Source organism: Ursus arctos, unplaced genomic scaffold (genome assembly GCF_023065955.2).
Source record: "Ursus arctos isolate Adak ecotype North America unplaced genomic scaffold, UrsArc2.0 scaffold_6, whole genome shotgun sequence".
In the NCBI taxonomy this organism is placed as follows: domain Eukaryota; kingdom Metazoa; phylum Chordata; class Mammalia; order Carnivora; family Ursidae; genus Ursus; species Ursus arctos.
In genome coordinates this window covers 86,576,031-86,596,269 of record NW_026623078.1, presented here as the reverse complement: position 1 = coordinate 86,596,269, position 20,239 = coordinate 86,576,031, and the positions used below count along the sequence as shown (strand labels likewise).

Here is a 20,239-nt window from a genome sequence, read left to right as displayed (position 1 = left end):
GCACGCCGGGACTCGTATTCCTCCGGCTGGAGGCCGCGGCCCTGGGGCCTCTGCGCAGGCGCATTGGGATGACGGATCCCGCGGAGCGCAGCTGTCGGGATGTCAGGTCGGTACGCGACCGGGTCGCCCGCCGCGTGGTTACCGTGTAGGCAGCGCCCGGGGGAGGTTAGAGGGGAGTCGGGACCTCACAGAAGTCTCCCAGGGGAGCATCGCCCCCTGAGCAGCTGAGGAGGCCCGGAGAGGTTGAGTGACTTTCCACAGCGACTCGCTCCGGGCATGGGGTCGCGGGGCTTCCCTCTTGGCCTGGTGAAGGCCCCCCTTCTATGGCTAGAGACTCCTTGCAAGGTAATGGGCTCTCTTGTAGGGCGAGGGCCCCTTTCTAGAATGAGAAGGGAAACGGGTGGACCGTTTGGGGGAAGGTGGTGGTTCACAGAAAACGGGGGTCTGGACCATAGAAAGCAAATGCCCGACTACCGCCAGGGCGGCCGCTCCGGGGACGCTGGGACTTTTTGCACTGCTGGGTTTTCGGAGAGATCAGAGTGGTCGTACCTGGATGTGGGTGTTGGGGAGAAAGGGACATCCTGGTGTTTGCCAGGAGAACCGGGGCGGGGCATGGCATCTCGGCGGGGGCGGTTGCCATGGAGAGACTGGGCGACGGCAGAGGTGCGGGAATCTCAGTTGGGATGGCGGACCCCTCCCAGGCTTGAGAGGAGGAGAGGAAGCCAACCCAGGAAATAGAGCAAAACTGGGGGGTTGGGAGGGGGGAGTAGAAGGGGAGGTGGGCAAAGAAAGACTGGATAAGTGACCCTGGGGGGAGGGAACACGATGACCCTGCTCAGAACCGTGTGGGGAGGGGTCGGTGGGGTTGGAGCTGAGAAAGGAAACAGCTGGTGGAGGGCCCTAGGGGGTGTGAGCTGGAGGGAAAGAGCAGGTCTATGCGGGCATGAGCTGCTGAGTGAGGGCTTCCTGGAGTTGCACAGAGGAGTGGGAGGGGCCTTCAGGAGAGGGTGCCTGGAGGTGGGACCCCTGTCTGAGTGAGAACTGCTCACAGGCAGGTCAAGGTAGAGCTTCTTGACTGGGGCTGTGGGTGTGCAGGTGAGGCCAACAGGGGGAGAGCCAGTGAGGGGGTAGGGAGGGAGTGAAAGCGGGGGTCCTAGTGGACACAGGCTTGCTCTCAGGACTTTGGGGTAGGGTGTTTGCTAGCACCAGTGTGGTCAGATAGGCCTTGGAGGGGTGGTGGCAAGAATGACATCATGGGAAGGTAAGAAGAGGGGAGGAAGGGGGGCCATGTGGCCATATGCTGAAGCTACAGAGGATCAGAGGGGACTGGTGAGGCCCCAAAAGAGGCAACAGATGGGTTGGCAGGGATGGGGTATCAGGAGGCAGCACAGGCCAGGCAGGGCCAGGGGCTGAGGGGCACCTGGGCCTCCTTGGGGCAGAATGAGGGGTTTTGAGGTCAGCCCAGGATAGGCTCAGAGGACCAGAAAGGCAGAGAGAGAGTGGAATGTAGGTGGGGACAGTACTTGGACATTCAGGCTGTGGACCCCGAGAAGGTCCCATGGGTCTCTGGAATGGGATATGGTGGAGCAGGGCCTCCTACTCTCCCTCTCCTGGAGCAGGATGCAGCCAGAAGGTGGCTAACCAGGCCCACTGCAGGACGTGTGTTCAGAGCCTTGCCATTCATAATGGTCAGTGATGTGGGAAACAAGGCAGAAGAACTATTAAATTTCCTTATTACCTACAGCCTATTAACAAGTCCTTAAAACAGAGTGATATTCTTCTAGGAGCTCAGCTGCCTCAATGCTAATGCCTTGCTAAAGGCAAAAGGCAATCTTAGCCCGACCCCCAGGATCCTGTAAGTCTACTTTAAGATATAAAAATGTCTTTGGAGGGGTGCCTGGGTGGCTCAGTCAGTTAAGTGTCTTCAGCTCAGGCCATGATCTTGGGGTCCTGGGATCGAGCCCCACGTCTGGCTCCCTGCTCAGCAGGAAGTTGGCTTCTCCCTCTCCTTCTGCTGCTCCCCCTGCTTGTGCTCTCTCTCTGGCTTCTCTCTCAAATAAATAAATAAAATCTTTTTTTCTTAAATGCTTTTGGAAATTTCCTTTATCTCTACCCCCAAGATACATGTTGGCAATCACCCCCCCCCCCAAGCATAAGGCCCACCGATACACATGAAGGGTCTCATGACTCAGGTTTTATTAAGCAGTAATAAATGACCTTTTCCCAACAGCTAGCCCCCTCAAGGTCCTAGAAACCCTGCTTCCAAAATTCCTTAGACACTTAGGCTATCCCTAACCCCCTCTCAACTTGACAGTATATAATGGGCCACTCCTCATGTCTCCATTGCAGCTCTTTCTGCCCATGGGTCCTGTCCCCGTGCTCTGATAAAATCACCTTTTTGCACCAAAGACATCTCAAGAATTCTTTCTTGGCCTTCGGCTTCAAACCCTATTTTTCCTACATCAGTCAGTGCCACAGTGTGCAGTGGAATGGTCAGCAATGCCAGCCCAAGAGTTCTGAGGGATGTCTCGCAGTTGGGACCAGGGAAGCCTTAAGAAGAGCTGCTGCAGGGGGCTTGCTTGCTTGGGCTCCTCCTGAAGGCCTACCTGGAGATGGCAGGCATGGACTTAAGGGAGGGCAGCCAGTGCCGGGGCTCTTGGAGCTGCAGACACCTGCCTCAAGCTCCATGCATCTGTCCTTACAGATATGGGTTTCCTGGCTGGTGTGTGTCCCCCTGCCCCCAACCCTTCAAAGTCCAGAGACCTCTGACTTGGCTCCATCTCACTAGCCTGAATGTCAGCCTTCATGAGAGGCTAGCAAGCCTGGCACACAGCAGAGACTCCATAAATCTGCGTCACCTGATGATGGGGGCTGCTCTAGGGATAGCCACACTGGGCCTGGGATTCTCAGGCCTTCAAAAGGAGACCATCTGCCTCTACCACCAGATGGGACCCTCCCCACAAGGTACCTTTGCTCCTGCTGGTGAGCCCACCACCCTTTTCCTACCATCAAAGGTTACCTCTTCCCAGCAATTCAAACTTTATTCTTAGAAATTCTTTATTTCCAGGGCATCATTCAGTGCCTGGAATGGGTGGCTCATTCGGTTAAGCATTAGACTCTTGATTTCAGCTCACATCATGATCTCGGGGCATCAGTTCAAGCCCTGCGTCTGGCTATGCACTGGACATGGAGTCTGCTTAAGATTCTCTCTCCCAGGGCATCTGGGTGGCATGTTCGGGTAAGTGTCCTACGGTTGGTTTCGGCTCAGGGCGTGATCTCAGGGTCATGAGATTGAGCCCCGTGCGGGGCTCTGCACTCGGAGTCTGAGTCTGCTTGAGATTCTCTCTCCTCCCCCTGCCCCTCCCCTCATGCTCACTCACTCGCACGCTCTCTCTCTCTCTCTCAAAAACAAAAACAAAAAACTTTATTTCCTTTTAAAGTCGTTTTTTAAATGTTTCTTAAAAGGGGGGGGGGTCGGTGCCTGGCTGGCTCAGTCGATAGAGCATGCGACTCTCAATCTCAGAGTCATGAGTTCAAGCCCCATATTGGGCATGGAGCCTATTAAAAAAAAAATGTTTCCTGTTACATACACAGAAGAGTAATTTGGTATAAATATATGTGCCCATGACCCTCTTCTGTCTTGTTCCATCTCACTCCCCACCCCCAGCATCAGTTGTCCTTAACAGAGCACTATTCTGTCATCTTTTATATGGGAACAATAATCCTATTTTTCATGAGCTTATAGTGAGTTAAATCAGTGAATATACACAAAAGACATTAAGTACTCCTACAAAAATCATCAGGGCTAAGGAAGTCAGAGTGGCTACACTCGGGCACCAACAGGAAAGGTCATCTGAGAGCGACCAGGAGAGAACCCCACGAGGTTTTGAGGTCCCCGGGCAAAATCAGCTTGTTGTCCTGGGTGCTGGTTTCATAGGGTACTGAGGGTGTGAAAATCCATCATGCAGCATGCTGAAGGTGTTTGTAATTCCTTTCTATGGATCTACTTCTTAAAATGATGTTTTTTAAAAAGTGTGCATGAAAACCAGTAAAAATTCCTGGAATGTCCAAAAGCTATGGGAGCAATGGTGTCCAAGCCTGTATCTCCAAGCAGAAAAGGGGAGCCCAGCTAATTCCTAGGGTTAAGTTGGAGTAAAGGGAAATTCTTATACATAAATATGCAAAGCAAAACAAAAAATGAAGGGAAATACACATGTTGAGACAAACCTAACAAAATTTAAGTGAAAAAAAGATGAATCACTTCTCATGTGTGCTTTTAGTAGCTGAGTCTATGTGCTGAAAAATTATATATGTATCTAAAGAGGTATAGCTTGTTTTATTGCACTTTGCAGATACTGTGTTTTTTTATAAATTAAAGGTTTGCGGCAACCTTGAATTGAGCAAGTCTATTGGTGCCCTATTTCCAATAGCATTTGCTCATTTGCATCTGTCACATTTTGATAATTCTTTTTTTTTTAAGATTTTAAAAAATTTATTTGAGGGAGAGAGAGAGAGAGCACACATGCAAGAGCAGGGGGAGGGGCAGAGGGAGAGGGAGAAGCAGACTCCCAGCTGAGCAGGGAGCCCGAGGAAGGGCTGAACCCCAGGACTCTGGGATCATGACCCAAGCTGAAGATAGATGCTTAACGAGTGAGCCACCCAGGTGCCCCAATTCTTAAAATATTTTAAACTTTTTCATTATTATTATATTTGTTATGGTGATCTGTGATCAGTAATTGAACTCACTGAAAGCTCAGATGATGATTTGCATTTTTTAGCAATAAAATATTTTTTAAATATTTATTTGTCAGAGACAGAGAGAGCTCAAGTAGGGGAAGTGGCAGGCAGAAGGAGAAGTAGGCTCCCTACTGAGCAAGGAGCCTGACTCAGGACTCAATCCCAGGATCCCAGGGATCATGACCTGAGCAGAAGGCAGACGCTCAACCAACTGAGCCACCCAGGTGTCCCAGCAATGAAATATTTTAAAATTAAAGTATGAATGTTGCTTTCTTAGATATAATGCTATTGCACACTTAATAGACTACTACATAAACATAACCTTTTTAAAAAAAGATTATTTTTTGCGAAAGAGAGAGAGAGTGCATGTGGGGGGGGGGGATAAAGGGAGAGAGAGTCTCAAGCCCACTCCATGCAGAGGGGGCTCAATGCCACAACCTTAGGCTCACGACCTGAGCCAAAGCCAAGAGTTGGATGCTTGACCAACTGTACTACCCAAGCTCCCGAAAGGATCTTTTTGTTTTGAGAAAGAGAGAGCACGTGAACAGGTGGGGTGCAGAGGGAGAGGGAGAGAATTTTTAAAATATTTTCTTTATATATTTTAGAGAGAGAACGCAAGGGCAGGATGAGGAGCAGAGAGAGAGGGAGACGGAGATAATCTCCAGCAGACAGTGTTGAGCGCAGAGCCCGACGTGGGGTTCAAACCCAGGACCCTGATATCATGACCTGAGCCCAAATCAAGAGTTGGAAGCTTAACCAACCAGGCCACCCAGGTGCCCCTCTAAACATAACTTTTATATGCACTGGGCAACCAAAAAAATTCATTTGATTTGTTTTATTGCCATATTCACTTTATTGCAGTGGTCTGGAACCAAACTTGCAATATGTCCAAGGTATGCCTGTATACTTATGTTAACATATATATAAGCATATCCATATATATAAATTTTCCTAAGTATCCTGAGAAATGTTTCATTCCCTTTAAATTCCAAGTCTACTACAGTGCCCCTTATGATCTTCGCTTTCTCCCAGAGTTATTTAGTAGGTTGCTATTTAGTTTCCAAGCATACTTGTTTAAACTATTTAACCACATCTAAATTTAATGTTCAATTTTCAGATGATGTAGTTTGTATGATGCCTCCTTTGCTGCCTCACTGGTTCCCGCCCTTGTGTTAACGTTCCCTCCCTCTTCAAAAAGGGGTCGTCTCAGCTTTTGCACTTTTTTAAAATGAGAAAACATTTAAAGGTAAACATTTGAGATATCATTAGTAAATAGCTTTGTTATAGTTTTTAAAAATCACTATGTGTAAGCATTTACCCGTAAACATAGATTCATGCGTGTGACGGGTGACACCATAGAGTATTTTTAACTGTGAGCCTCACAAAAGCTTGAAAGACACGATCGTGGAGCAGCTTTTTCAAAATGTGGGGGTGGAGGGTGAAGGATACACGGGACCTCTCTATACTGCCTTTGCAACTTGCTGTGATTTTATAATTATTTAAAAATAAAAAGTTAAAAGTGAGAGGGTTAGCCTCAGAACCCGGTTGCCTGGAACGATGCTCGACTTCTTCCCCGGCCTTTCTCGAGGTCCGTGTGAACGCGTCTGCTCCCCCGGCGTGCTCTCAGATTTGGGACCCCTTCGCCGGGACCCTTGACTCCCGCAGCGGGCTAGTCCCTCGGACCCGGGGCTTCCCGCGGGATCCGCTCCAGAGCAGCGCCCCGCCCTCAGCGGCCCTCGCCATCACCTGCCTCTGGACCCAAGAGCCAGAGGGCGTCCACCGAGGCGCGCGGTCCTCCGAGCCTCCTAGAGCGGCGCTGCGGCCCGTTTCCGGGGGGCGGGCCGGAAGTGGACTGCCTGAGCCCGGCGCCGCTCCCCGCGCGGTCCCGGATGGTGGTCCGGTGTGAGGAGGCCCTGGCCGCGGGTCGAGGACCGGAGAAGGGTGAGTGCGGTTCTCCGATCCCGGCCTGGCTGAGGCTGTGGTCCGCACCGAGGCCGCGCTGAGCACTGCGGGGGGTGCTGACCCGCAGCCGGCGCCACCCCTCGTTTTTCCTTAGATTCTGGGCCTTAGGGAGGGTTCGGGTTCCCGTTGCCTCCCCGACTGGGGCGGGAGGCGTGCGGGCCGGGTCCCTAGCCTTGCGTCCCCAAGAGCCTGGGAGGCTGCGCGGAGCTGAGGCTGCAGGGGTGGGAGACCTGGGAGGACCAGTTCTGTCTGGGTTGCGTCCGCCTCGTCCTGACGCCTGCAGTTGCTGGAGCGCACCCGCTCGGGAGCAGCAGGTGCTGGCTGTCCGCCCCCGTGCGCGGCCTCTCCCTGGGGTTGCGTCTTTGATGGGACCGCAGGCATTCCGTCAGCAGCATGGAGTACTTAAGAGTGTCCAGAGGACCCTGCTCGTGCTGGGGATACCGCCGTGAACGGGCAGCGTCCCTGGCTTCAGGGAGCATATATTGTAATAGAATTGAGGCATTCATGTAATGGAGGCAACAAACAAGTAAGAGAGTAGTTTTTGATCATTGCAAGGGCCATGAAGAAAATGAGCCAAGAGGATAGGCTAGTGGGAGATAAGGTCTCTTCCAGAAGTTAACGCATGAACTGAAACCTGATGGCTGAGAGGCCTTGCTCATCCCTTGTAGGCGAAGGAAAGTGAATGAGAATGGCCTTGGTTAGTTTGAGTGACAGAGAGAACACCAGTCTGGCTGCAGTGTAGTAAGCAAGGGGGTAGGTGAGGGAGTGGGGCAGGGTGCCCCAGGCCCCTGAGGATCAGAGGTTTTATTCTAAATCGGAGGGAAAGAATGACTTCTGCTGGTCCTCCAGGCCCCAATTAAGTGTAATCCACCCAGGAAGCCTTCCCTGATCCCCGGTCTAAGTTAACACTCCCCTCCCTTTGATATTTTCTCTCTCAGGACTCTGAGCAGGAACCTGGTCTGTTTTGTTATCGTTGTATCCCCTGCTCCACTTTTTTCAACTCTGCACTGTTTTTCTCTGATTAAAAACTTACTCCCTGGTTCCAAAGGTAGGACTAAACTTAGGGTTTTTCCCCCCTCTAACCAGAGGGCCCCTCCCTGAGGACATGCATTCCCCAAATATGAGCAAACAAAGACCAGCATTGTAACTCCCCCTCCTAACTGTGGAGAACGGTATGTGTTGAGTTGAGGGCCAGGTCTTCTCCTGAGCTGCTCATCCTCTTGAGATGCCCTGGTTGCGTCGTTGGGGTGAGGAGGACAGCAGATCTGTCAGCAGGGATAGCATCAATGGTCCAGGCAGGTCCCGCCCACAGACTGCCCTCAACAGACAGCCCAGTGGGGTACTGGTATGGCTCTGCTCTTCACATTTGCAGTTCATGCTGTCTGGGCACAGGTGACCCACCAAACCTCTCAGATCATTATGTGTGGCCTGTTATATTCTCGCATGTTTAAAGGGCTCTCCTGCCAACTGTCACCTCATGACATCACAACTACAGGATTTCTGTTAACTGATGCCTAAAAGAGACATCACTTTACAAAGTGGCAGCTACTTAGGAGGCTCAAGCCCCACAGAAAAGGTTACCCCAGAGATCGCCACCCAACCACAAGAGCTCAAGTATCCATTGAGGAAGGGACATGGAGACCAGGGCCTACTCTGTGAACAGAATTGTATTTATTGGTTTTTAAATAACTTTTCTCCATTCGCAATAAGCAATAAGTCTTGAAGAAATCAGAAAAATGGAAAGAAGGAAAATAAGAATCACCTAGAAAGAAACGAAGGTTAATGTGCTGGGGTATGTGCTGCCAGACTTGTTTTTCTGCTTACAGTCTTCTTGTTTCACGTAGTAATGGAGCAAGAACGTTTTCTGATGTTCCACAACGTGGTCTCACGGGTTGCAGAATCACCCACTGTCATGGAACCACTCATTCATTCCACAGACCCTTGCTGAGCACACACTGTGTGTCAGGCCCTCCCCCAGGCTCCAGGGGTACAGCATGAATAACCAGACTGCAGGCCTTATCTCATGGGGGAAGGCGGAGAAGAAGCAAGTAAGTTGACTGCATTATGTCAGATAACATAATGCTGTGAAGAAAAATATAACAGGAAAACATAAAACAGGGAGTGAGGGTAGGGAGGGAATTCTGGGGTGGGGGTGGGTTTTTATATAGGTTGGTCCGGGAAGATGTCCCTGGGAAAATCAGGAGTGAGGGGTGGACCGGTGTGGGTGAGCAGGTCTCAGGGTGCAGTTTCTTGGGATGTGAGGGGGTCATCTGGGCTGACCAGGTGTGTTTGCCCCATGTCTCACCCTTTCCTGTCTCTTCTGTATCTGGGTGGTCCTGGGGGCAGGGACAGAGGTGGATGGGACTTAGGCCTGGGCTCCTCCCACTCAACACTCCCTGTCCCCAGCACCTGCTCTTCCCCCAACGGGGACCCTGGAATGGCGGTGCCACTTGCGACGCCCACACTCCAGGTGAGTGCCACCTTGGGGCCTTTTGGCTGCCTTCATCCCTTAGCTTTTCAGCCCTCAGCACCTTCCCAGGGGGACCCCAGGCCCGTTCATGTAGCTCCCATTCCTGCAGGTGAGTCACAGGACGGATTCTGTAAGCCAGGGGTCTTCCCCCTCCCTGAGAAACTTCACAGTGCTCTGTCAACTCCTTCCTGAGGCTTTGGGCAGAAATGGGCTGCCCAGGATCTCCTGCAGCTCTTGAGCTTCCAGGGTCAGCCAGCAAGGTCAGGGTCCCTGTCCTTCCCCAGTACCTGCCTCCATCCTGGTGTGAATGATCAGCCTTTCTTTGTGAGCACAGCCTTTGGCCTCTCTCCTCAGATCAGAGAACCAAAGGACAGGACAGGAGCACTCCCCACCAGTGTAGAGGCCAGACCACCAACAACGCAAGTGTGCCCCCTGCCCAGGTCCCTGTTAGCCTGCGGAGAGGTATGAGGCCAAGGTTGAGACCCCCACCCCTCGCACAGCTTTATGGCAATAGGACTGCTCCACTTGGCTTGGGGAGTGTCCCCTCTGTGCCAGGCCTTGGGGATACAGCAGTGACCACATAGAGGCTTTGACTCCCAGAGCGGAACAGGTGCCCGAATATCCCTGACATAGTCTCTGCATCTCCTGCCCAGGTAGCCCCAGACAGCCGGGTTTGTGGTTGCAGGAGGCCGTTGTGTTTGAGGACGTGGCCGTGTACTTCACAAGGATAGAGTGGAGTTGCCTGGCCCCTGACCAGCGGGCGCTGTACAGGGATGTGATGCTGGAGAACTACGGGCATGTGGCCTCCCTGGGTGAGGTTTCCCCAACCATCCCGGGGCTGGGCTCAGGGGCAGCCCTGCCTCTTCCACTGGCCTCTTGGGGGAGTTAGTTCCTTTCCAAATTCAAAGTCCAACACGTTGGGAGGGGAAGCTGGAGGGCCACCCCCATCTCTGCATGGCTACCCAGCTGCCCCACTCCTGGGAAAGTAGGTGTTCCCAACCCATTCCAAGCGCCGTGTGTCCCCTAAGGCCTCCAGCCTCGCAGCCGGGCATCCATCCGTCCTTCTGCTCCCTGACACGTGCTGCTCTCCTCCCTGCATGTAGGCTTTCTTGTTGCTAAACCAGCACTGATATCCCTCTTGGAGCAAGGGGAGGAGCCAGGGGCTTTGATTCTGCAGGTGACTGAGGAGCGAGGGTTCGCAGCCAGCCTGTGCCCAGGTAAGTGCAAGGCACAGCAAGGCCTGGCCTTCACACAACTTTTTGTAGCCCTCTGGGTACTTGGGCAGTGGGAAGGCTGTACATTTAGCTCCTCTCAGCAGGGCCAAATTTCCTACTGAATGCCTTGCTTGTCATCCAGGGTCACCCAGAACTAACTTGTGCAAGGAACCCAAGTGCGTGAATGTCCTTTCTGGCTCTCTGAGGTGTCGCGCCAGATCTGTGGGGGCAGTGGGAGTGTGAGGAGGACCCAGCAGGGAAGACCCTTGAGCTACTTTGGTTCTCCCCACTCCCCATGGCTCACATGCCAGGGCCTGAGCTTGGGACTGCAGAGGCTGCAGAACGGGAGGAGAGGCAGCCTGCAGTCCATGGGGCCTGCTTGGGCAGGACCCTGCCATGTCTGCTGAGTGAATGAACTGTGGGTGAGTGCTCAGAGGAAGAGGGGAGCAAAGGGTAGCAGCACCCCACACCCTGCAGGCCTCACTTCTGTGTCAAGCCTGCTTCCCCCGCAGTCCTTCGGACCAAGCCTTCTCCTGGTGCCACTCCCCTTTCGTGAGCTCTCCTAAGCCAACTTCCCGCAGTGTTTAAGCCCTTATTAACCTTCCTTTGGGTTCTGTTTCTTACACAAACCCTGATTTTACAGATTCTTAGAAGTTCCCAAACCTCCCTACTTCTTTGACGTGAAGATTCTGTCTTCAAATCACGGGGTTTCTTTTATGAATGTAGAGGCTAGGTCACTTTTCCATTTTCTGTTCATTCTTCCAGATTCTAGGATGGAGGCTGGGATCAAGGAATCTTCTCTGAAGAGAGTGCCCTCTAAGCAGTTAGGACTATTGGGCACAGTTTGGGGCCGCCTTCCTGGGGGGAGACCCAAGTTACCTGAACGGAGTGGCAGTCCTGAGGATGGGTCAGATAAACGACCCCTCAACCCCCAGGCACGCGGTCCTGGTGGGGACCTTAGCACATCCCCCAAGGCCCTGGAGGAGAAACAACGAGGCTCGGGCCCTGTGGATGCTGTTGGGTGTCGGGTGTACAGGTGTGCCTGCGGCAAGGCCTTCAAGTACAACTCGCTGCTGCTCAGACACCAGGTCATCCACACGGGGGCCAAGCCCTACCAGTGCACCGAGTGCGGCAAGGCCTTCAAGCAGAGCTCCATCCTCCTGAGACACCAGCTGATCCACACGGAGGAGAAGCCCTACCAGTGCAGCGAGTGTGGGAAGGCCTTCAGGCAGAGCACTCAGCTGACAGCACACCACAGAGTCCACACGCGGGAGAAGCCCTACGAGTGTGGCGAGTGCGGGAAGGCCTTTGGCCGCAGCTCCCGGCTCCGGCAGCACCAGAAGTTCCACACGGGGGAGAAGCCCTACGAGTGTGGCGAGTGCGGGAAGGCCTTCTGCCGCAGGTTCACCCTCAACGAGCACTGCCGCATCCACAGCGGGGAGAGGCCTTACACGTGCCTGCAGTGCGGGCAGCGCTTCATCCGTGGGTCCTCGCTCCTCAAGCACCACAGACTGCACGCCCGGGAGAGCCCCCGAGAAGACGGCGGCTGTCAGAACCCCCTGCTCGGTGCAGCACACAAGACTGCCTCGGGGGACAAGCTCTACCAGTGCTCCGTGTGCCAGAAGCCCTTCAAACACAACTGCCTGCTCCTCCTGCACCAGAGGCTGCACACAGGTGAGAAGCCGTTCGAGTGCAGGGAATGTGGCAAAGCCTTCAGCCGGAAGTCCAACCTCACGCTGCACCAGAAGACCCACACCAAGGAGAAGCCCTTTGCCTGCACGGAGTGTGGCAAGGCTTTCCGCAGGAGCTACACGCTGAATGAGCACTACCGGCTCCACAGCGGGGAGAGGCCGTACAGGTGCCGGGCCTGCGGGAGGGCCTGCAGCCGGCTGTCCGCCCTCATCCAGCACCAGAAAGTCCACGGCCCAGAATGTTCCCGTGAGGGCGGGGAGGAGAGACGGGTTCCCCACTGGGCTCCCTGTTGAGTTGATAAACATCAGAGAACCCCAGGGCGCCTGGGTGGTCCGTCGGTTGAGCGTGGGACTTTTGATTTCCGCTCAGGTCATGATCTCAGGGTTGTGAGATCAAGCTCTGCATTGGGCTCCACGCTGGGCGTGGTGTCTGTTGGAGATCTCTCTCCCCCCCTCTCTGAACAATAAAAAAGGCATAGAACCTATCTGGGAGAGGCGCCAAGGCAGGAAGCTGTCAGTCCTCCCCGTTTGGCTGTGCAGCAGGGCATTTGTCTTGGACGGAGAAGGGACAGGGCCGGGGCTGTGGTCAAGCAGCCTGCAGGCTGAAGGAAGGACAGTGAGGAAGGCTGAGCCAGAGCGGGACTCCCCCCGACTGTTGAGCCTGGATGCCCACAGGAGAGCAGCATTTCTAAACCATCCACGTCTGTGCCTGGATGTACACACGGGCTTCAGTAAGTCACATGGGGATTGTGGGTGGGTTTTGTTTTCTTTTTCCACTCATCTGTTTTCCAAATACTGACTTGTGATCAGGGAAAAAAAAAAAGATATGTTGACTTTTTTTGGTTGTTCGTTTGTTATTAGGACTGATGAAGATCAGACCCTGTTTGCAGGGGCCCCAGCCACCTAGTGGGAAGGAGAGAGGCCAGGACTAGAATCCACACAGCACCTGGGGTGGGGATGTTTGGAATTAATTCTCAGGCGGACCGAGGGTTTGTCAACAAACCAGGGCAAGGCTGGAGGGTAGTGGTGGCTGAAGCCAGGACTCAGGAGCAAGGTCTGCAGGCTCCCCGGGCAGGGTCTCAGGAGCCCCAGCCAGGCTGAATGTGATCGGCCTTCACCAGGCCTGTGAGCAGAGGGCGCTGGCTGAGGGGGAGCCTCCTGGGGGCTCTTAGTGACCCCTCTTCTTCACCAGCCCCCCACCCCAGGAGCCCTGAGAGCGCTGGCAGACATCTGTGGCGTCTTACAAAAGGTGTGACGGAAAGGAAGCCACCAGTCCCAAGCAGAGCTGAAGACCTGACCAGTGAATGTGTATTTTTTAATCAACATTTTTTCCCTAAGTATAAATTTTTTGTAGGGTATTTGGGAAATGCAAAAACTTATAAAAAAAAGAATTGTAGAGGGGCACCTGGGTAGCTCAGTTGGTTAAGCGTCTACCTTCGGCTCAGGTCATGATCCTAGGTTCCAGGGATCAAGCCCCATGTCAGGCTCCCTGCTTATCGGGGAGCCTGCTTCTCCCTCTGCCTGCTGCTCCCCCTGCTTGTGCTCTCTCTCCCTCTCTCCCTTTCTTTCTCTGACAAAGAAGTGAATAAAATCTTAAAAAGAGAAATGTAGGGATGCCTGGGTGGCTCAGTCAGTTAAAGCATCTGACTCTTGATTTCCGTGCAGATCATAATCTTGGGGTTGAGGATTGAGCCCTGATCTGGCTCCCCACTCAGCGTGGATTCGGCTTGTCCGTCTCCTTCTGCTCTCCCCACTCATGCACTGTCTCTTTCTAAAATAAATAAAATCTTTAAAAAAATAGAAATGTACAAAAACCGCCCTTTGTCACTCTTTAGAGATCACCATGGTGATGTTTGATGTGTTTTGTCAGCCTCTTTTTTTTTTTTTTTTTTTTTTTTTTTAATTTAAGGATTTTAAAAAGCAGGGAGGGGGCAGAGGCCTAGGGAGAGACCTCAAGCAGACTCCTCAGCTGAGCAGGGAGCGACCTGGGGCCTGATCCCAGGACTCCAAGGTCGTGACCTGAGCCACCCAGCCGCTCCTCTTGGCATCTTTCCAGCGCACACATGTGAATATTTGCTGGACAGATTGGCCCGTGCTGTGCTTAGAACACTGCCCGCTGACTGGATGCCGGCTGTGCACCGGCCATGCCATGTGGTTTATTTAGCAAACCCCTATTGTCGCACGTCTGTCTGTCCCCACATTTTCACTGTTACTGTTGACTCCACGGCAGACATGCACGTATTTGCTTTTGTCCATGTGAGTTCCTTGGGGCTGAGGTGGTGGTTCCTGTTGGGGCTACTGGGAGTGGGGGGACTGTGTTTAATCATTTGATTAATCATGAAAAATACCACTCTTGTTTTCATTTACATTTCTTGGCCTTTTAATGAGTAAATTCTCTGTAAGCTCTTGTACCTGTTTTTATTGGGTTTGTAAGCCTCTGTGTTGAGCTCCAATCCCTTTCCCTTAATACCGGTTTCTTCCACTGTGATACAAACCACAGGGTTTTTGGTGGTAGGTGAGCGTGGGAGAGAAGAGAGGGAAACTGCTTCTTAGAATTGAGGAAGTGAATTACAAATATTTTTTTCCAGTTCTTTATTTGCTTTTAGTTACAAAGTTTTTAATATGAAAAATACATGTCCCCTATGGCCAAAACTATCTGTCCTCTTACGATTAGAAAGGCCTTTTCCACCCCAAGATTTTATAAAACATTTTTTTAGGGGCACCTGTGTGACTCAGTGGGTTGAACGTCCGGCTCTTGATTTCAGCTCAGGTCATGATCTCAGGGTGGTGAGATCGAGCCCCACATCTGGCTCTGTGCTCAGCGGGGAGTCTGCTTGGGATGCTTTCTCTCCCTCCGTCCTTCCCCCTGCTCACGTGCTGTTCTCTCTCTGAATAAATAATAAATAAATAAAACCTTTAAAACATTTACTGTGGTTAAATTACTGAAATAATACATATTTATAGTAAAACAATAAAATCTCAATACGAAAATAGGAAATAAATCCCCGTCTCTTCCCTTATCCCACATTCCCATCCTACTCCCAGACGTACACCTGTTAAGTTCGGGTAGTTTATTCCAGATCTTTTTCTCTGCATTTCAAATGTCCAGTGTGTGTCCGTGTTTTCACAAACAGGATTACCCTACTAGTGTGTGCAGTGGTTTCGATGCATCAGCTTGCTGGGCTGAGCTCCCAGAATCCGTTTTCAGGTAGATTCATGACAGGCGGGCTCTGTAGCTCACACTCCTCCCTCATACTTAGACGCGAACCCAAATGGTGCTGTGAAATGATTTTGCGGGTGTGATTAAAGCACCTAATCAAGTGACTTCAAGTTAATCAAACAGAGTATCCTGGTGGGCTTGACGTAATCAGTTATAAGGACTTTAAAGCTTAGGCTTCCCTGAGGCTCCAGCTTGTGGAAAAGCATCAGCTGGTGATCTTGTCCTCCTGAGTCATTGCTCTGAGGACTTGGGGCTTGCTTAGCAGCCCCCGCAATTTCTGGCTACTTCTACTGGTTCTGCTTCTTAGATGGACCCTGACTGATCCACTGTGTCCTGCAGCGTGGCTTTTCCACCAGTACGTGACAGCATTGTCTCTGGCAGGCAAGAGCAGAGCTGCTTCATTCCCTGTGCTGTGGATGGGCTGCCGGTGACCTGTCGTCGCCCGTGAGTAGATATTGCACTGCTGCCCGTCCTGCACATACGTGACACCGCAGTAAGAGCCCTTCCATAAATCCTGGCTGTTGGCATTTCCCGTGAGCGCTGGATCCCCAAAGGCTGAGACGCTGGTCAGCACACAACTGGAAGTTTGGCATGGCTTATGTCCAGTTGACTCCAGGCTCTGGCCAAGGCCCCATTAACAAAACCAACTGGAAGCTAGCAATTGTGAAAGTCCACTGATGGCCCACAGGGGTGACCTGGGCAGAGATGGGGTGCAGAGGTTGGAGAGGGGTGAGCCTGGAGAAGCAAACGTGAGCAGGAGGCATTCCCGTGTCTAACCAGTGGATTCTTCCTCATGCTACTTTTTTCCCTTGCATTCGCTGTGAACCCGGTATGCCGTACGCACTGCAGGTGCAGAGTGCCCCTCTCAGACCACGCGTCTGACAACCAGTACTTGGCCCGTCACTGTCCTCAGGCAAAGACGCCAGACAAAAGAGAACAGAGAAGTCCAGTTTTGCAGGGAGCCGCATGAAAGATCCCTTAGACTATTTGAAGTTCTCCCCATGTCCCCCAAGTTCCTGCACTCCCCAGGGAGTCTGAGTGGGACCCTCACCTGGGGCAGAGCCCCCACGTTCCCTCCAGACTTGTGTCCTCCCCCTGGGGCTGGACCCCTCTGAGGCTGCCTGGTGCTGTTCGCAATACTGGATCCCGGTCAGGAGCTGTAGCTCACATGCTCAGAGAAAGGTGCCCAGGCATAGCAGTGAGGAGCGGCTGGTGCTGCCCGGAGCACAGCAGAGGTCACGCCCTGCCCAGGTGCCCGCATCCCTGTGGCAATTTACAAGGTCCAAGGTAAAGAGGGTCTGTGTCCTCACATGGTTTTCCTCTGTGTGGGCATGGACTGGATGCTTCAGGGACAGCCCCGTGCCCTCTGTGGTGGCCCTGCCCCACGGCTCCTGTGCTGTGCCGGAGAGCCCTTCCTCCCCTTTCCTCTGCCTGTCCTCCCTCCATATCCTCCCTCCCAAGCCCCTCAGGGACCAGGTTCCCCATGGATCCTCGCTGGGGCCCAGGCATGGGCTGTGGGGTGCCCAACACAGGGAAGCTGTGGGCCTCAGAGGGGTCCCACCAGTCACATTCCCACCCTGCAGTTGGATTCTGAACACCATTGCTCCATTACAATTGTTCTAACCAAATTACCAGCCCACCTCCTTATTGCTAACAGCCGTGGACTCTGGTCATTCTTTTTTTTTTTTTTTTTTTAAGATTTTATTTATTTGACAGAGATAGAGACAGCCAGCGAGAGACGGAACACAAGCAGGGTGTGTGGGAGAGGAAGAAGCAGGCTCATAGGGGAGGAGCCTGATGTGGGGCTCGATCCGTAATGCTGGGATCACGCCCTGAGCCGAAGGCAGACGCTTAACGACTGCGCCACCCAGGCTCCCCGACTCTGATCATTCTTGCCCCTCAGCCATTTCACCGTAGCCTCCTTTAAATAGTCCCTTCCCTGTGTTTTCACACTGCACTCCCGGTTTTCTGCCTACCTCTGTCTCCTCTTCTGCCCAGTCCTTAAATACTAGTATTCCTTTCTGTCCTTGGGCCATCTGTCTTTTCATTTGGCACTCTTACTGGGCAACTTCATACACTGCCGTGGCTTAAATTATCTTCTGTAGATATTGATGGTATTTAAATCTGCACCTCTGGCCCACATCTTCTGAATTTCTTATCTCTGTCCAACTGCCCACAGGACACCTCTGGATGCCTCAGAATGAGTTTAAAATCAAACTCCTCTCCTCCCAACACTCTTCTTCCCCATTGTATGGCAGTTACCTAGGGCACACATTAAGGCCTCAAAAACATTTGTTACATAAGCGGGGGAAGGAATAGAAGACACTGTGAATTTCTCTGACAGGGATGGAGACCCTGGACTGGAGTAGAGACCCCAGCTGCAATCCCACTGTAGAAGGACCTCTTCTGACAATGAGTGATACTGAAAGATCAAGGGATGACACAGACGTGGTTGTGATGTCTACCTTGTAGAAATAAAAGGATCTCACTGAAGATAAGTCTTAAGCCTCAACCCAAATCCCTCACCTAAAACTGGTTTCAGACCTCTTTGAACCTGAAACTCAAACCCAAGCATTCTGCTATCTTCCACTATTTGGGGTGAGCACTGAAACCTAGCCTGTGGGAGTGGGCAGAGGGGTTTGGACTCTTGAAAAATGGAATCTCAGGAGACTATACGCCATGTGCGAGAGCATTAGGTATCATCAGAAATCCCACCAGCAGAGAGGGATCCAACCTGAATTACACCGGCCACCTCTCCTTTCTTTCTGCTGCTAGCTCCCACAACTGCTCCCCTGCCTGGCCTCTCCCAGACGTTCCTACTCCCTCAGTCACTGTACCCCCACAGCTTCATTCATCCCACACTGAAGTCCTCGTACATGCCATGCACCGGCTGTATGATGTGGAAGAAAGGAGCATGGTCCCTGACTTCATGGGACACACAGACCATGTCCTCAACCGCTTATGAATGGATAAAGTGTGGTAATTCATACAGTGGAATATTGTTCAGCATTACAAGGAGTGAGTGTGGTAACAGATGGTAGCTACACTAATGAGCAGCCCATAATGTACAGAGTTGTGGGGTCACTGTATTGTACACCTGACACTAGTGTAACATGGTGTGTCAACCAGACTTTGACAACAAGGAAAAAGGAATGAAGTACTGATTCATGATATGACATAGATGAACCTTGAAGACATTATGCCATGTGAGAGAAGCCAGGCACTTGGGGCACCTGGGGGTGCAGCAGGCCAGGGTCATGATCTCAGGATCGTGAGTTCAAGCCCCAGGTTGGGCTCCGAGCTTAGCACAGAGTCTGCTTGTCCCTCTCCCTCTGCTCCTCCCCCTGCTCTCTCTTTCTCTCAAATAAATAAAATATGTTTTTAAAAAAGGAGCCAGGCACAAAGGATGTATAAAATCATATATTATAGGTTTCATTTATATGAACGTCCAGAATAGGTAAATATATACAGATAGGAAATAGATTGGTGTTTCCCTAGGGATGGAACAGATAGTTAGATTGGGGAGTGATGGCGAGGGGGCATGGGGTTTCTTTTGGGGGTAATAAAAATATTTTAAAATTGGTCACAGTGATGCATGCACTGCTCCATGAATATATATTAAAAGCCATTGAATTGTGCACATTAACTGGGTGAATTGTATGACATGTGAATTATATCTCAGGAAAGCTGCTTACAAATTTAAAAAAGCCGGGGCACCTGGGTGGCTCAGTTGGTTAAGCGCCTGACTCTTGATTTCAGCTCAGGTCATGACCACAGGGTCTTGAGATCAAGTCCTGCATGGTCCGTTGGGTGTGGAGCCTGCTTAGGATTCCCTCTGTCTCTGTCTCTGTCCCCTCCCCACCCCCAACTTGCTCTCTAAAAAAAAAAAAAAAAAAATGAACCAGCCATTCAAACCTGAGAATCTCCAAGAAGGTAGAGTAACTGCATTGATCAAAAAAGCTAGAGGCAAACAGGACCAGAGCTGCCCAAGGCTGGGAGAGGAGAAGAGTGGTTTCCCCAGTCACTGAGGGCCAGGGAGGGCCTTACGACCTCCACCTTGACCTCCAGTACAGGGCAGCCCATGAAACTGACAGGGGTGAAAGAATTTGTCACCCTTCAGGAATAGAGTTGAAGCATGTGTTATGCAGGATAAGTGAGGCAGAACAGAGTGAGCTTTGAGCAGCTCTTCAGTCCGTGAATTAGGGCCCTAGAACTGCTGTCAAGAGAGGGAGCAGTTGTGACAGAGACGTGGAAAGATGCTTCTTGTTCTCTCAGTGTTTGTCATCCCAGCTAATAAAGATCATGAAACTGCTATACAGAAGCTTGTTAATGCTGAGTGACCGGTAAGTAGCTACTCCTTATGCCATTCTACTTAAAAAAATGTTTGTTTGTTTGTTTTTATAATCTCTACACCCAAGTGGGGCTCAACTCACAGCTCCAAGATCAAGAGTCACATGTTCTTCTGACTGAGCCAGCCAGGCGCCCCCATTCTACTTTCTGTTTGAACTTTTCTATTAAAAAATGTGTTTAAAAATGTGGACTGATACTAAGGAAAATGAGATCTTTGGGGTATGTCACCTTCTGGGAATGATGTGGAAGCTGGCCCCTGTACCTGCCAACAGCACTTCCCAAAGCTGATAGAGGATGGGTCTCTGGCAGAGTCGAGTCACTGTGGTAACCTGGGGCCCCAGAGAAGGAACAGTTCAAGGCCTGGAGCCCCTGCAATTCACAGAACAGAAAAACCAAGGAAGGGCAGGTGCCAGCCTGGCCCAGGATCTCTAGGACTTCATGGGAATGTGCAAGCCCTCAGCTCAACACAACACCCAGGACACAGGCTCCTGGAAGATGTGTGCTGCACCCTCAATCCCAAAGCTAGCGACCAGTGTCTGACTCCCAGCCTTGCCCAGTGCAGACCACGCCGGAGGTCACTGGGGCCCAAGTCTCC

The 20,239-nt window shown here is 51.8% G+C and overlaps 1 protein-coding gene across 18 annotated transcripts; it reads left to right on the top strand.

The window, feature by feature from the left end:
* The first annotated feature begins 17 nt into the window (after window positions 1–17).
* On the top strand, window positions 18–19,828 carry ZNF517 (zinc finger protein 517). Of its 18 annotated transcripts, XR_006408439.3 has the most exons (8): window positions 6,570–6,678; window positions 8,544–8,747; window positions 9,106–9,169; window positions 9,524–9,631; window positions 9,823–9,981; window positions 10,273–10,386; window positions 11,149–12,805; window positions 15,602–19,828. XR_006408439.3 is itself a non-coding variant. In XM_057308150.1 (7 exons), exons 2-7 carry the CDS (start codon window positions 8,694–8,696, stop codon window positions 12,366–12,368), a joined length of 1,719 nt encoding a protein of 572 aa, XP_057164133.1. In that variant the 5' UTR covers window positions 42–106; window positions 8,544–8,693; the 3' UTR covers window positions 12,369–15,065. The 18 variants fall into 18 exon arrangements, 16 of the variants coding, with proteins under 16 accessions (XP_048068357.1, XP_057164133.1, XP_048068358.1 ...); XM_057308150.1 differs by lacking the exons at window positions 6,570–6,678; window positions 15,602–19,828 and adding an exon at window positions 42–106 and having other exon boundaries at window positions 11,149–15,065; XM_057308154.1 differs by lacking the exon at window positions 15,602–19,828 and having other exon boundaries at window positions 9,855–9,981; window positions 11,149–15,065.
* The last annotated feature ends 411 nt before the right edge of the window (window positions 19,829–20,239 follow it).